This window comes from Euprymna scolopes, chromosome 12, assembly GCF_053919585.1.
Source record: "Euprymna scolopes isolate OS-2025 chromosome 12, ASM5391958v1, whole genome shotgun sequence".
In the NCBI taxonomy this organism is placed as follows: domain Eukaryota; kingdom Metazoa; phylum Mollusca; class Cephalopoda; order Sepiida; family Sepiolidae; genus Euprymna; species Euprymna scolopes.
Genome location: NC_136493.1, coordinates 79,210,292 through 79,227,648, shown reverse-complemented (window position 1 = coordinate 79,227,648; position 17,357 = coordinate 79,210,292). Strand labels below are relative to the sequence as shown.

At 31.4% G+C, this 17,357-nt stretch overlaps 1 protein-coding gene across 1 annotated transcript in view; it reads left to right on the top strand.

Moving 5' to 3' along the window:
* Positions 1-17,357, top strand: part of LOC145291358 (uncharacterized) — a 38,002-nt gene that overhangs the window by 18,269 nt on the left and 2,376 nt on the right. Inside the window, exons 3-9 of the mRNA XM_080137131.1 lie at positions 1,841-1,987; positions 4,203-4,346; positions 7,517-7,635; positions 8,408-8,531; positions 10,681-10,758; positions 12,407-12,478; positions 14,998-15,162. Coding sequence (XP_079993257.1) covers positions 1,841-1,987; positions 4,203-4,346; positions 7,517-7,635; positions 8,408-8,531; positions 10,681-10,758; positions 12,407-12,478; positions 14,998-15,162 — 849 coding nt within the window. The remainder of the gene's footprint in view (positions 1-1,840; positions 1,988-4,202; positions 4,347-7,516; positions 7,636-8,407; positions 8,532-10,680; positions 10,759-12,406; positions 12,479-14,997; positions 15,163-17,357) is intronic.

Here is a 17,357-nt window from a genome sequence, read left to right as displayed (position 1 = left end):
AATGTAAACATTGAAAAAACTGTTTCCCTTTTTGTTGTTGTTATTTGTTACTTTTTTTTTTTTTTTTTTTTTTTTTTTTAACTTGGAGCATAAAAACATGGAACGCATAAAAGAAAAATAAATTAACATCATTGGAATGCTTATTCTATTCTCTTTCCATCAATGTAATTCTTTTCAAAATTGATGCACAAATAAAAACGATATGACTTGAAGCACATTAGGTATGTAATATTGCCGATGTCTACGAAAATACAGCATACGCTTGTAATGCTACTTTTCAACCATATCCAACCAAAGATCGAAAAAGTGCTCAGGAAGGCATTCCAAATGAAGTCATTAACGCAATCATGATGCTATGCAAACACACTCGAGCAATGGTCAGATCGCTAGATGACAACACTGAATTCTTCGACATTCATGCCGGGGTCCTTTAAGGAAACATTCTAGCCTGTCTGTCTTGACTGTGCACCTCTGTTGATATACACAGCATACTGGGTTTCACTATAAATGAATCTCAAAGCCATTCATCAACACACATAACTGATACAGATTATACAGACGATATTGCTCTGTTTGTGAATAACACTGCTGATGCGCAAACACTCTTATGTAAGCTAGAAAAATGTGCAAATGACATTGGTCGTTACGCTAATGCGAATAAGACAAAGTTCATGACTTTCAATCCAGAGGGGGTGGAGATCAAAGTTCTAGCTGGAACGACACTGAAAGAAGTCACGGAGTTTACATATCTGGGCAGTAACATAGGTTCCATGAAGAGGGATATCGAAATTCACATTTCAAAAGCATGGGCTGCATTGGATAAGCTGCAGTCAGTATGGACTTCAAGACTGACAAATTGAAAAGAGAGTAGTAGTGGAGTCTGTCCTTGTCTACGGTGCTACAATCTGGACACTTGCTAAAAGATTGGAAAGAAAGCTAGATGGCACGTGCACACGTATGCTACAGCGTTAAATATATCTTGGCAAGATCCTCTCACGAAACGGCAACTTTATGGCATCCTACCTGCCATATCTACTACCATCAGAGGGCGACATCTACGATTTGCCGGTCACTGCCAAAGGAGCAAGCAAGAACTAGTGAGAAATGTATTGCTGTGGACTCCACGGCACACGAGCATAGAACGACCTAGATCCATGTACATCCAGCAAATTGCACATGACGCCAACTGTGATCCTGAAAATCTGAGGCAGCTGATGGAAGACGGGGAAATCTGGAGAGAGGAAGTCAGATTAATCCAGGCAAGGAGCTTGACCAGTAGATAGATCTTGGTTTAAAATATACTGTGGTTTTTTTATTGTTTGCCCTGCCCCTCACAGCTGTGAATTTAAGTTGCATAGCAGCTATGTAATTCTAGTCTATAGCTACGAGAGCAGACATTTAATTATAGATAAACTCTTGAAGTAAACAATATTTAAAAAAAAAAAAAAAAAGACTAAAAATGTTCTAAGCAATTCTAATGTTGAATTGCAGAAAACACTATCAATAATTCCCCCCACTTGTTATTTGTGCCTAAACCTAAACGTAGATTCCATGAACAAAGCTTCTTTCTTAGAACTGCACGCCTATTGTCTTCCGTTTTCCTGCTTTCCAGCTGACTACAATATGGTTGTCTTCAAGTCTAATGTAAACAAGTTCTTGATGAGCTGTTCCATATAAGTTAACAAATTTACCGAATTTCCATTACTAATGATTACTATATTGTCCAATTTCTACTGTACACTCTTTAACCCTTATCCTCGAGTGGCCTCTTGACCTTGATAATGTGGTGATGCCTGTGTTAAAAAAAAGTTTTCTTTTTTTTTCTTTTTTTTTTTTATAGGCTGAAAAATGCATTGATCAGTTTCAGTTTGAACTTGCACACAAGTTCTGCCAACGAGCGCTGGAAAGGGAGGCAGATAACCTGAAGGCACTTGAAACGAGTGGGCATGTGATGATGGAACTGAAACAACATGAGGCAGGGAAACAGGTAAGCAATCTGTTAAAAAACACAATGTTGGTGAGACACTTTTTTTCTATGTGATTGTCTGAGGCTTTATCTGCATTCACATCTGGAGTGTGTTGTTGGATGCCATCTTGGATTTTATTATTTGAAATAAATTGATGACTATGTACGTGACATAGAATACATTGTTCTTCTTTAGAATTTGACTTAAAACAACAAAAATAGAGAAAGAATTTTTTTATGTAGGTACTTGTCACGAAACAAAGATTTTATATTCTAAAAATCACATAAATTGATCAAATAATTTTCTCATTAAATAAGAAAATAAAGATTTACAACTTTTATGTGTTTTAATTATTTTGAATACAACAAAGTCTTTGGTAGCCATATTGAGTTGTAACTGTAGGCGAACACAATCACTCATAAATTGAGAATTCTGAAATCCTTTCTCTCTAACTTAACACATGATCTTCTTCAATCATTGCCAGGGGTGAGGTGGGGGTGGAGTCTTTTGGCTCCAAAGTCACCAGAGTTTATGCCATTGTTGAGAAAGCTTGTTTCCTGTTGGCTGAAGTCTGGTTTAGTCCTGTGCAGTTCTAGGAGGTCTATTCTCCCAGGCTTTGCTTTCTTGCTGTTTGAGAAGAGATTGGCATTTCCCAATAGGGATAAACTAATGTGGTTGTCCAGGCATATTTTTCATGCCAGAGTGCTCTTTCTTTAAAGTACTGGCTATTCAAATAGCACTTTTCTGACTCTTATATCACATTTTTTCGCCATTGAGAGGAGATAACTTTGACCAATCATACTTCCAGCCTTTACTCTCTTAACTCAAAAAGATACGTCCAGTGTAATATGATGATTAACACAGTTAAGTGTTATCACATGTGTTTTAGTCTCATGCTTTCTCCTGTTAAGAATGTCCGAGGCGTGTTTGATTGCTAGAAAAGTCTGCATTTATTTATATTGTCATGATTTCGGTAAAACATTATTTGTCAAAAAGTTTATATGTAATTTTCAATTCATCTGAACAAAGTAAAACAAAAAATTTTTTTATTTTTTTCTACTTTTTTTTATTTTCCTCCCACCTTTTCTAAATGTAAAAATGAATCGATGAAAGAACATCATTGTTAAGGAGTTTTTGCTTTCAGTTTGGATGAGCAAAACAAGATTAAAATTTGGTATCAAAAAACATTCAGCTTAGAGTACACAAAATATTGTGGCTAAGAGATCGGGCTACTTTTAAGCGGGCCAATTTTATATAACTTCCGATAAGTTTAGATTCTTGTAAATATTTCATGTGAGAGTTCGCAGTGTCAATGTAATCCAGTCTTCATACAATAATCACAAAACCTATTATCTGCAAAAAGCATTTACACTAAATTTCTTCTGGAAATTCGCTGATATCCATTGCTTTCTTGCTAAAGAAATCCTAATATTTAATGGGATTACGGCTCAAGCTGCATTTAATTTGATTGTCCCACATCCCGTTTTTTAAAAGTGCTATTTTTGCCAACCTCTATAACACAAATTGCTGAGATCCTCGATAATTATTGTGAACACTCTCTGTATATATCCTTTCTTACTAAAAATCTATTATTGAAGTTGAGCCAATTAACATTTGTTTTGTTAAAAGGCTTTACGCCGTGAATGAAATAGTTGCATTTGTGAATATTTTTTTCAGGTGTCAACTTGAAATTATGCTTATCATTTAGCAACTGTTTTTTTTTTCACTGACATTCTTCCAAAGCTCATTGCTGTGCGGAATGAAAAATGTCATTTCAACCATTTTTTTTGTTTAAATAAAACTAGCAAAAGTCAAATTATTTAAACAAAAGTTTAATGGAACAATATACCTTTATTTTTTTTATTTTTTTAAACAAGAAATTTTAATGTTAATATCTTCAAATCTAAACATAACATTTGGTACATATTTAGAATTACACTTAAATAAAAAGTACAGAAAAATCTTTATAATGTACGTACTTGGTTAAGTTTTTTTATTTAGCTAGTAAATGAAAGTATTCATTTGTCAAAGGTTGACTCAAGATAGATTTATCCGTAGAGCTTTGCTTTTTCCCATATATTTTAATCGCACAAAATACATTATTATCGTAAAATAATTTCTCGACCAAATGATGAAACCGAATATCAAATATCTTAATTCTTCACCAGCAAATTCAATTATTGTGTTTTGCTAAAACTTTTCAAGATTTGATCTTCCCTTTTTCCATCTTTTTAGTTTTTTCTAAAAGCTGTTGAATTGCAACCCGACATTGGTCATGCCAAGTACATGTATTTGGGGCAAATGAATCAGGGAGAAACATCAATCAAATATTTCCAGAAAGGAATTGAAGTCATGTTAAAAGAAAAAGCTGCTAATCAGGTGAACTTTTTTTTTTTTTCATTTTTGATATGTAATTAAATTTTACTTGTATGAATTTTTTGATTTTTTATATATAAAATCAAATCTTGGATATTCTGAAAAGTTATTTGATTACATTTGTATTACGTTTCATCAGGGGAGTAATTTCTTCGCTTTTTTTTTTTTTTTTTTTTCATTTTTGATATGTAATTAAATTTTACTTGTATGAATTTTTTGATTTTTTATATATAAAATCAAATCTTGGATATTCTGAAAAGTTATTTGATTACATTTGTATTACGTTTCATCAGGGGAGTAATTTCTTCGCTTTTTTTTTTTTTTTTTTTTTCATTTTTGATATGTAATTAAATTTTACTTGTATGAATTTTTTGATTTTTTATGTATAAAATCAAATCTTGGATATTCTGAAAAGTTATTTGATTACATTTGTATTACGTTTCATCAGGGGAGTAATTTCTTCGCTTTTTTTTTTTTTTTTTTTCATTTTTGATATGTAATTAAATTTTACTTGTATGAATTTTTTGATTTTTTATATATAAAATCAAATCTTGGATATTCTGAAAAGTTATTTGATTACATTTGTATTACGTTTCATCAGGGGAGTAATTTCTTCGCTTTTTTTTTTTTTTTTTTTTTTTTTTTTTTGATATGTAATTAAATTTTACTTGTATGAATTTTTTGATTTTTTATATATAAAATCAAATCTTGGATATTCTGAAAAGTTATTTGATTACATTTGTATTGCGTTTCATCAGGGGAGTAATTTCTTCGCTTTTTTTTTTTTTTCATTTTTGATATGTAATTAAATTTTACTTGTATGAATTTTTTGATTTTTTATATATAAAATCAAATCTTGGATATTCTGAAAAGTTATTTGATTACATTTGTACTACGTTTCATCAGGGGAGTAATTTCTTCGCTTTTTTTTTTAAATTAAAAAAAATGTGGAATAACTTTTCTTGTTTTATACAAAAATAGGCCAAATCGTTAAATCTTTACAACCTCTGTTTTTTTTTCCATTCGGTTTTATTTTTCTTTCCTCTTTTCTCTGGTTTAGCTTTCTTTTTCATTTTTTGTTTTTTCTTCTCTTCCTTTTCCCATCTTACCTCTCTCTCTCTCCTAAAATGTAATTTTTGCCATAATTCAAAATCTGTGTGTGTGGAGGAGGTCATCAATGAATGCCTTTTTTTGTCTCCATTAAAACAGCAGATGATACTTTCAATTGAGTTTGAGAAATTCATCTTGATTGGCCACTCGCATCCTTGTTTTATATCAACAAAAATGTATTTCTATAAAGAGGAAGTAGGAGGTATTTATTCCCTACAGAAACTTTTATTTCTAAGATGTGAGTACAATTGCTTCAAACACCTACTTAATCTTTTCTACCTTGGTATTATTTGGATTCTGTTCTCATCTTTAGTGTGATTTTTCACGAGTTAATCAATGTAACCTGACATTCTTGTCAAACTCTGGAATCTTTCTGTCAAACTCTGGAATCTTTCTGTCAAACTCGAGAATTTGCAGATGGAACCTTTTATTTAATCTAGACTGGGTAGAAGAATTCGTAATTATATTTTGGGTGTCATCTGCATTGAACCTTCACCTCCCAGAAGAGTACCTTTTACAACTGAATTTTACTAAGTATTCTATCCACTACGCTACAAGTCCTAACAGACAATTCTAGTATAAATTTTAGGAGTCTTAAACCTATTTTGTTTGTAGATATAAATGACACTATTTATTACATGTATAAAGTAAATATTCCAAACCAAAGATGTTTCTATCACGCTCATTATTTTATTATTAGTATAGTGTCTTACACATGTTTCGTTGAATGGTAAAAGTGACAAAACTCATCGGAGACAGATTTATGATCCTTGAAAAAAGATACAGTTAAAGATTTTGTTCTCCTTTGTTTAAAAAGGATAAAAATTTGTGGAATGAAATAAGAAATTTTTAACTCATAATGGTAAAAATCTCACTTGTTATAATTTAAGCCCTCAAGGAGAATTTAATTTATATATCGCTATATTTCATTCTGTACAATCTTGGCCAAATTTTTTAATTTTCATATTTAGGTTTAAAATGGAAGGCAATAAATAAAATATAGATGTTATTAATAAAATATTAGTAATTAAAAAGCCTAATCAATCTAATCAAAAGCCTAATTCAATCTAATTAAATTTGCCTGTCAAATATATTTTGACTAAACATATACAGAAGTAAATTTGCTAGAACATATACTCTGCTAATATTAAACTATGTAAATAAACTTGCTTGATTAACAGAGAATTGACGTAAATAAATAAATAAATAAATGGTCATTTTTATATATATATATTAGTTATATATATATACTACTCATATATTTCATTTAATGACATAAATTAATCTAAAATATAATTTTATGCGTAAATTTTCAGTATTTACTTTAACAGTGCTGAATACATACGTAGAGCTACGTAGTTATGAATATATGTATGGCAATTTAAGCTTAAATGTAGCTTAAATTGCCACATATATTTTCATAACTTATATAGTATTGTAAAAATAACACTCAAGATGAGAACAGTAATCTGAAGAATCCAAATAATATGAATAATCAATCCTCATCTTAAAAAAAAAAATTTCAGAACCTTTCTACCTTTTTTTTTTTTCTTTGTCTTACCCTACTTCCCAATTACTCAAACATCGAGTGGTGAAGCCCCAACTTTGTTTTCATTTTATATCCTCTAATATTTATATATTTGAACATATAAAAACATCAAGTGTAACAACTTTCCCAAAAATGTGTGTGTTATGATGCTACAAGAAAAACACAATTCTGTATTTAGTAGAAAGAAAATAATTATTCATTCATAACGAGAGACAGATTTTATTTTGCTCAAATTGCTTTTGTTGTGGCCACATAAAGGTGCTGAAGAAAGGCACAACTTTGTATTTAGTGTAAACAAAATATGTTGAACAGAAAAACAAATTCAACAAATAAAGAGTGATTATACGTCAGTCCAACTGCCAAGTGCGCATATGATCTTTATGAGTGGAAAAGTTTATTATCTGTAGGGTGGACATACCACAACAGATAAACCTGATAATTTAATGAACAAAAAAATTTGTGTTGTAAAACACTCAAAACATATCGATAAATCATTTTTCCTTTTTTTTCATAGATGTCCAAGTCCACAGAAGCCACCGCATCTGAAAATAATAGTTCTGAATATTACGCTTCTGATCGAGATATCTCGTCAGCTTACTGTGCAATTGCCGAAATCTACATGACAGATTTATGGTAAGTTACAGATTGAATGCATTTATCAACATTATAGAAGGCAATGCAAAGTTTTATTTAATACTGTTAGTACGTAGATGGATTACTATTACTTTGGTAGAGTCAATTTTTCTGGTGGAGAAAGTTATGAATTGCTCACCTCCCTCCAGCTATGGGTGAAATAATAGGGTATACCGGACATTCAAATCTTAGTAGGGCAACTAAGCTAGAATAAAATAAAATAGATTTTATATTTTTATATATAAAAATATGAGTTTGTTCCTTTTTTTAGACAAAGTTCAAATTTCAGCTGATCCCAGCACAGATTATTAATTCTCTGGAAAGAATTAATGATGCAAAAAACTTGACCTAAGGCTCATTAAGCAAACTGACTATAACTCTTTCATTGAAGATACTATAACTATAGTTATAGGGGAGCTGGTCATGCCGTGCTAAAGCTTATGGGTGAAATATTTGTAAGTAGTGTTAGGACAATTAATTGAGGGTGTGGGGGGGGGTCAGAACTTTTTGAAGTTACTGAATCGGAAATGTTGGAACCTAATTTCCGTTTCCAAAAACGAATTTTTAAATATTTTTTCTTAATTTGATTTTTCATTGCTGGTACTAATGATGAAATAAATATTCATTGTTGTTCGTTGTGTATTTTTCAAGTTTTAGCTGAACATATAAACATATTTTCTTTTCTATACTAGATAATCAAGGTATTTCACTAATATCATAATTTCAATGTCTTTTTTTTTTTTTTTTTTTTTTTTCTGTCATTCTTTTTCAGTTTGGAAGAAGGAGCTGCTGACAAATGCCAAGAAAATGTTGAGAAAGCGATTACGGCAGATGCATTGAATCCCGAAGCTTACCAATTGAAGGCGCAATTCCTCATGAATATCGAAAAAGTACAAGTAAGTAATCCAATGCAGTTCTTCAATAATTTATTCACCTGTGACATAAGTGTCGTAGATACAAACATGTAACGAAGAAATAGACCGACAGACCTTTATTATAAATAAGAAATTTTCATTGATTCTTGGTATGATCTGGAAAGACATCCAGTGGTGAGACCCTATACAGGGGCTGTGGAGAATGGAGTTTCTCCTTAATTACCATTGCTCCCAGATTCACTTTGGCCTGGAGTAGTAATACCTGTTAGGACATCTGGTGCTACAAAATCAGGTTGTCAGATACTGATTTTATGATGAAAAGAATACACCAAACATTGATGGGGTTTTTTTTTTGGTTTTTTTCCTTTCAAAAATTCAGTCAAAAACAAGAACATTTTACTTCTACAAAACAACAAAACCAAACGCCATGAATTTGAAGATCTATAAAGAACTTGAAGCATAAAGTCTTTTTCCTAAATAACTGGATTTGCCATTAAATAACTCAAAATGGGTTGATTTGCTGTAAAACAACCAAACATTTTACTTCTACAAAACAATCAAATCAAACGTCAGAAATAAATATTTGAAGATTTAAAGAATGTGAAGCATGAAACCTTTTTTAAAAATGATTGGATTCCACATTAAATAACCCAAAAAGGATTCATACGCCATAAAATAAGGCAATCAAACCAACCAAATTTTAATTACATGAGAAAATCTTCATAGCTGAAAAAAAAAAAGGTAACTAGCATGTGGACTCACTATGTGAATAAAACTGTGTTAAAAACATGTACCATGATGCATGTTTAGTTGCAAGTGTTAAAAACATGTACCATGATGCATGTTTAGTTGCAAGTGTTAAAAACATGTACCATGATGCATGTTTAGTTGCAAGTGTTAAAAACATGTACCATGATGCATGTTTAGTTGCAAGTGTTAAAAACATGTACCATGATGCATGTTTAGTTGCAAGTGCATTGCATATTACAAGATGCATATAATGCAAAAAAATATCTGACCCTGGATTTGACCACCGACAAAATGAGACACTATTTTTGGAAAAACAAGTAATTGCCTGATTTTATTTTTTATTGCGGACAATTATCCTCACCTTTTTTTAAATGAAAGGTAAATCAGTTCTCAAATATGTGAATCCCAAGTTGATTTTGCACAAAAATGTTTTTTCCCAACTAAGTAAATGAAAGTTAATATCTACAATAAGGCTAATTTCAGACTTCTTTCAAGCATATACATGTCGACTTTCCAAGTTTGGCACTATTTTGATAGAAATCCTGCTATTGTAAGCATGGTATCACTTTGAAATGTCGACTGAAAATGATGTAGATTAAATTGTCTGATTTTGGCAAATAGGTGATTCATGTTGATGGGTTAGGGTTCTATAACAGTTGGTTGAGTTTGTTTGTCCTATATGGATGGGGGGGGGGTATTTTCACTGCCCTCATCCCTGTGCCAACCACGTTTCTCTCTCTCTCTCTCTCTCTTTCTAATATGCATCTTACCCCAAATTGTAAGTATGTTTTTCAGGGATGTGAGTTCTCTACTTTTTAGTGGAAAATCCTTTTTTATCCAGAAAAAATGAATTTTCACTTAAATTGTTTGAATCTCATGGATATGAGTTCATTTTTTGCTTGAAATCTGCCCCATTTTTTTAATTTTTTTTTTTTTAGTAAAGAAAAAGAAAAACCCTGATATTTTTGCAAAATCACTTTATTTCCTTATTTTTCTATTGCTAATTGGATGGATTTTTTTCTGTCTTTCTCTTTTCCTGTTTTTCTCTTTTCTTGCCTTCATTTTTTCCCTCTAATGATAGCTTTCTCTGAAAACTGAAAATGTTAATTTTTCTATGAAGGCTAAAACTGCAAATAATTCATGAAGTGGATAAGGAAGTTAGATTTTGTTTAATCAAATGATGATGACTTGTCTCCGTCCCCATACATGCACATTCAGTGGCTTTCTCTTAATTATTGCTTTCTTAATTGAATCCGATTCTTAAGGGAAAAAAAGTTTTTATTTTTGCTCTCCATATACATATTGTACTCTATTACTTGAGTATTTTTTTATTGCTTTTGAATTTTATGTAGGTAGGGATGGTGATATTGATGTATAAATTATAATGATAAATCTTAACTTCTTTTTTTTTTTTTTTCAGGAAGCCAAAGAAATGATTAAGAAAAGTGTTTCACTTTGGTTACCTCTAATTCAAGAAACTGATGATGATGTTCCTGAGGTAAAAACAAAACAAAAAAAATCTTAAAGTATTTAAATTTTTGGTGCTTGTCCAGACAGAATCCCCCCCCCCCCCAAATAAAAACATCTGGATCTGTATGTACACACCTGCGATCAAACAAAAATATTTTGCACTAAAAATCATGTGAATTGATCAAATAGTTTTATTTTTAAATAAGAATATCAAATTTTATGGTTAAAAGACGAGCGGTAATCTTGCAGCCCCATATTAAAACCATCTAAGTGAACAAAAGAGATAACTTTAAATAATTCAAACTTGTGACATTTTTGGCGAACCATTCTTAACATGGGGAGAGGGGTTAGAAAAACTAAAATTCGCTTAAAAATTTAATTTTCTTTTTTTTTTTTTTATATCAAAAAAAAACAAAAAAACTGCTTGATCAATTGACATGATTTTTGGTGTACAGTATTTTTTTCTTTTCTGTCACGGGTACAAACATAATACGGATTTTTCTTTATTTGTGTTTTGAGAGACTCTGAACAAGTAGCAAATTTTTTTCTGATTCTTTCATTTTAGCCTAACCCATAAAAGGATGCAAGATTATTTTACATCATAAAAGAAAGAAAAAAACAAAACGCGCTTTATCAAAGGAAATAGGCTTACAGAACTTTGTAGATTTCAGTGTTTTAGATTATTATTTATGGATAAGATGTTTGAGGAGACGATACCACCCTACATGTTAACAGTCCCTACCTACCTATTTCTTTAAAATATGTGATACATAGATAACTAAGCTTTTTAGCCTCAGGGGGAGATTTGGTTAGGGTTTGTGTAACCCTTGCTTCACGGTTATATGTGCAGATACCCTTGTACAGGGTATTCATTGTCTCTCAAGACAGAATGGATGATTTTTTTTGTACTTGTACAGTTTAATCAAGACATTAAATTAAAATATTGAAAAAGGTTATATTGTATCTGTTACGGAATGAAGTTCTTCAAAAAAAAAAAAAAATTCACTTAATTTCATTAGTTTTTGGGTTTTTTATAGCGAAAAACAATTTATGATACCGAGCAAAAGGTTTGATTTTTTTTTTTTTTTTTTTTTTTTTTTTTTTTTTTTTCTTCTTTAGGAAGAAAATCTAGTATTAAAAATGGGGAGGGAGTGTCAGCGCTTTAAACTAAGTTATCTCCCCGTGGCGTGTTCAAAAAATAAAAAAATGGTACCTTCAATATGCTGTCATCAAAACGTGTTTTTTTGCACTGTAATAAAAAAAGCTACTCAATCAAATTAAGTGAAATTTTTTTTTTTTTTTTTTTTTTTTTTTGAGATCTTCAGCCCAAAGCAGATACATATAGTATAACCTTTTTTCAATATTTTCATTTTTTTTTTAATGTCTTAAAGTGTACAAGTGCCATATTTGAAATAGTTAACCAAACAAGGGAGATAAATCAGTTGGTCATATGGCATAGACTAAACCGTTAAAACTACATTAATTGATAAATCTTATTTTTTTTTTCAATGTAATTATTTTTTCTACTCTATCTTTTTGCATAATTTTTAGAATTTTTACTAATTTCAAGACACATAATTATGTAACAGTGTTTTTACGCAAAACATATTTTTATAAGTCTGTTTATAAAATGCACAAGCACCCCTTTAATTTTTTTTTTTTTTTTTTTTTTTTAGAACATGCCTGGAGTGAGTTATGATACGCGAATTGTCACATCAAAAATATTGATTGAATTAGAACTTTATGAGGTAAGTAATATTTCAATTTTGTAATAAGAATCAAAACTAAAATACAAATTTTTCATTATTCCTTTTTGTTTATTGATTTTTAAAAAAAAGATTTTTATCGTAAAGACATCTTTATTACAATAGAATTTTTTGTGTTTGTATCAGCAGATTTTAAAAAAATATGAAAAGTATGTATGTATTATTAAATGATATTTTAAAACTTTATTTACAATAAAATTGATGATACAAATTCCTGTGTGGTGGTATCAAAAGAGGCAAACCATTTCGATCGTAGTTGAGTCAGTCGTTTTCATAAACTGCTGTAGAAAGAAACCTTTCTCATATTCGAAAACATATAGATTCTGAATTGCTTAATAATAATTTTTAAAATGCTTTGATTTTTGTATCTCCCACTTTCAGTCAAGGATTAGAGTTAGGGAAGCTCGACTTGTCAGTCGAGCTGTTTCCTTTGCCCCCTAAGCCGATGTCATTATTGAGATGGCTTCTTCTCTAATGGCTGAGATGTATCGTCCTGTGTAACTGTGCAGTTTTAGGAGGTTTTTGTCTCACCCTTGCGAAAGGGTTAGTTTACTGCGAATTGCCTAAGGTGCCCTGCCCCTGCCTGAGAAAGCCAATAGGGCTGTCAAAGCAATTTATGCAGGTCGAGTGCTCTTTCTTTGGAGCTTTTCAAATCCCACTTTCCTGAGCTTATCACATCACGCTGCCATGGGAGGAAAACAAACACTTCCACACTAACGTCAAAGAATGAAAGTTCAATATAGAAACGTTTTATTTGAATAAAATAAAATATGCATCAAATGCGCTTGAAACCAAATCACAACGTAATATTAGGAAAATAAACAAATATTTTACCTGTTTGAAATTTATCACAAATATATTTCAAAGGTAGCCTTCATCTTCAGTGTGTTCTTTGATTTTTTTTTTTTTTTTTTTTTTTTTTTTTTTCTGGTCATGTTGGTTAATTTGGAGAAAGTCTGTATAGAGGCGCGCGTTGTGTCTGGCGGTTGTATTTGGAATTGTTTGAACTGTGCGCAGGTAACGCGAGAATAACGTCAAAGAATGAGAGTTCAATATAGAAAAGTTGTTTTAATTTGAATAAAATAAAATACGCATCAGATGCACTTGAAACCAAATCACAACATAATATTAGGAAAATAAATTCAAACAAGTAAAATATTTGTTTATCGCAAATATATTTCGAAGGTAGCCTTCATCTTCAGTGTGTTCTTTGGTTTTTTTTTTTTTTGCCTTTTCTTCTTTCTTGCCATGTTGTTACCTGTGCACAGTTCAAACAATTCCAAATACAACCGCCAGATACAACATGCGGCTCTATACAGACTCCTTTCTTCAAATTAACAACATGGCCATAAAGAAGAAAAAAAAAATCAAAGAACACTGAAGATGAAGGCTACCTTCGAAATATATTTGTGATAAATCCAAGCAATTAAAATATTTATTTTCCTAATATTACGTTGTCATTTGGTTTCAAGCGCATTTGATGCATATTTTATATTACTTCCACACTAATTGTCGATCCTCCCGTTTCCACTTTAGCAATGATCCCTGAGCCAGAATTAATGGCTGCAACAAATTTGTGACTTGACTGAATTATTGGAAAAGGTTGTTACCCATTCCTCCTCCTCCATTTGCTGATAGGCATATTATGCATGTGAAATTGCAACCAGTGGTAAAGTTCCAACTCAACAGCTTAAGGGAGTGTGAAAGCACCAGTTAATTATCATTACTCTTATGTCCACTCTTACCTGCAGAAAAGGTAGTACCAGTTATGGTTGCACCTATCAGTTAAGTAGAATCAATCATTTGCAAACTATTGATTTACAATTGATAAATATTCGGCAATTGATAGCTTTGTACAAATACTGTCTGGTGTGAGTATTTTTCTTGTACAATAAGGGGAGCTAAGTTTCTTTGCAGCAGCCTTGGCAACCTTGATCTTCTATGTATTTATTCTAATTCATATTATGAATGTGAGGCTGGGGAGTTTGGATGGTGAACTCTTAGCTTCTTTTAGCCATGGCAATCGTTTTTTTTTTTGTTTTTTTTTCATTATTTTGTTAAAGGAAAGGAGCTTCCTCTTAGTAGCATTAAATGTAACTATTGATTTTTTTCTTTGTTCCCCTCATTCCATTACAGATTGGTGGTCACTTCCTAAGGTTTCAGTCTTGGATATGTGTATATTCGTTTTTCTCGCATGTCTGAGCATAGTGTTATTTGCAAATATACTCGTGATGTAATTCCATGATCTTTTATGAATATCAAGAACAACAAAGGATCGACTCTTGGAGCATACCATATGGTGCTTGTTTTTGTCCATATTTTGGATTTAATGATTAAAAATTTCGAAAAGCAATTTAATCTGGAATAAATGTTAAATAAATGTGATTGATCAAAATGTCTTTTTTTTTTTTTCTTTTTTTCTTTTTTTAAACGTTGATTCTTATTGGTGATTGCTAAAAGTGATTTGAAAAGCTAATTTTTAATGGAACTTTTAATTTTAGACAGCCAATGAAGTTCTGTATACTTTGTTGGATGAAACGGATGAGGACCCACAAGTTTGGTATTTAATGGGATACGCTTCCGTTTTGGAAAGCGCAAAGTGTAAAGAAGATGATGCTGAAGATGCCCTGACAAATGCCAGAGAATATTTACAGAATGCTCAAACGGTAAAAAATCAATGTATTCCGTTTTTACTTTTCTTTTTTAAATTTAAGAAAAGATTTCTTTTTTTTTTTAATTTTGTATTAAATTTTATTTTTATTTTTAAACTAATTTATTTTTTATAGTAAATAAAAAAAAAATGAGTGTATTTCATTATGTAAAATTTGGTTTAAATTACTAGAAGTTACTGAAAAAGAGATAAATGGGTTAGCCAATCAGCTTTGGAAATAAGTTTTGTCAATATTACTGCCAAGGAATCTTTTACTTTGGAATGAGTGAAAAAAACAAGCCGTGCATGCATGGTCCCCCTCCGGTGCTGCATGTGAGATGACGCCACAAAAAATAGTGAAGAAATGATGAATATGAGAAGTGTGAAGGGTCAATGTAGCCTTCACATTTTCGCCAAGTTTCAGAAAAATCTAATGGATGGGGCAAAAATTATGAGGTAAAAAGTCTTTTTTTCTCTCAATTTTGGAGCATTTGTGATCCCTTTTGACCTCCTGGAAACACTGAATCCAAGTGAAAATGGACAAACGGTGCAGTTTCATGCCTTAAGGCATGTATATTGTAATTCAGCACCATGGTAAACCACTACATAGATATACATATCAAGTTTTGGAGTAATATTAAAAAGGAGCTCCAAAAAGGCATGTTTTTTAGCCTTAAAAGTTCCAGAGGGATGCGAACCAGAATTTTGCCAAGGTCACCCATACTGAATTTATTTTAAGAACGATGGCCCCTGGGGACGCCGGATCTCAGTATAAATGGATAACTGTGCAGTTTCAGGCCTTAACACATGTATATTTGAGTTGACCACCGTGAAAGACCACTATATTGTCAGACATATCAAGTTTTTGTTGAGAAATATGAAAAAAGAACCACAAAAAGGGGCGTTTTTAACACTGAAAGTCCCCAGGGATGTGAACCAGAATTTTGCTAGGGTCACCCATACTGGATTAATGGATGGATTAAAAGTTATGGGGAAAAACGTATCATTTTTGGCCATTTTGGGACATTTTTTTTTTACCTCTTTTGAGCCCCTCGGTACACAAGGAATTTTCGCAAAAGAAATTTTTTTACTGTGCACATCTATTTAATGAAATACAATTCATGGCAAAATTTTAGAAAAAACTAATGGATGGTTATCAGGCAATCGTCCAGACTAATGGATGCCACCAAAAACATAGGTCCCTCTCTGATAAATCGGGGGACCAAAAGACAGTACAAACTATGAAGAAATTGTCTTTCAATCTGATGCTGAATAATCTATAATATAAATCTCACCTGCCTGTTTAAATGTATGAATGTATGTTTTCCTAAACCTTTCGACAGAGGTGACCAATTTTTACAAGATTGGTATCGTTTTGAAGCTTGACCCTTTGGACAACAAATATAAAAATTGGCCCAAAACGATTAGGCGTCCAATGTGATGTATGGAAATGAAACCTGGCCAGTGAGAGTTGAGGACATGTATTGGGTAAAGAGAAACATGAGTTTTAAAGGTGGGTTCATATCTGGTGAGTTTGGAGGAAGATTATATCTGAACAGTATTTTTGATATGTATGCAAAAAAGAGGAGACTTGAATGGTATAACACGTGGAAAGAGGATTTTTTGGGTTCGTAAATGTAGAACAGTTGAGGCAGCAGGATCAGCTGATGGGGGAACGCTAAGAAAAAGATGAGAAGCGATAAGGATGGACTTGAAAGAAAGAGGGATAAATAAAGACCTGGTCGGAGATAGGTTAGTTTGGAAGTAAATTTTCTAGCAGCCTTCCAGCCAAAACATGTCAGCATGTAAAATGGCCGTTAATCCAAATATGATGACATCGTACTCATCAGATTAGCTTTATCGCAATGCTACTCTGCACCAAATGCCCACAAACAATTTTCGGCAAAGTCACTAAATCACACCATGAGTGATTTGCAAGAAAAACATTTGTGTATGCATTAAAAAAAAAAATTTTTTTATGAGGAACCATTTCCAGTTATTGAGAAATACACATTTTTCAATATATAAACATGAAGTAAAGAATAACAAGTTATCCAATATGACGATCTCATTTGGGTCATATTGGATAATAACTCTGTTTACATACTTAAATTGTGTATTTCTTAATGGATTTTAACTCAAAATCATTTCTCATATAATAATTTAAAAAAAAAAAAAAAAAAATTTTAATGTCTAAACAAATTTTTTTTT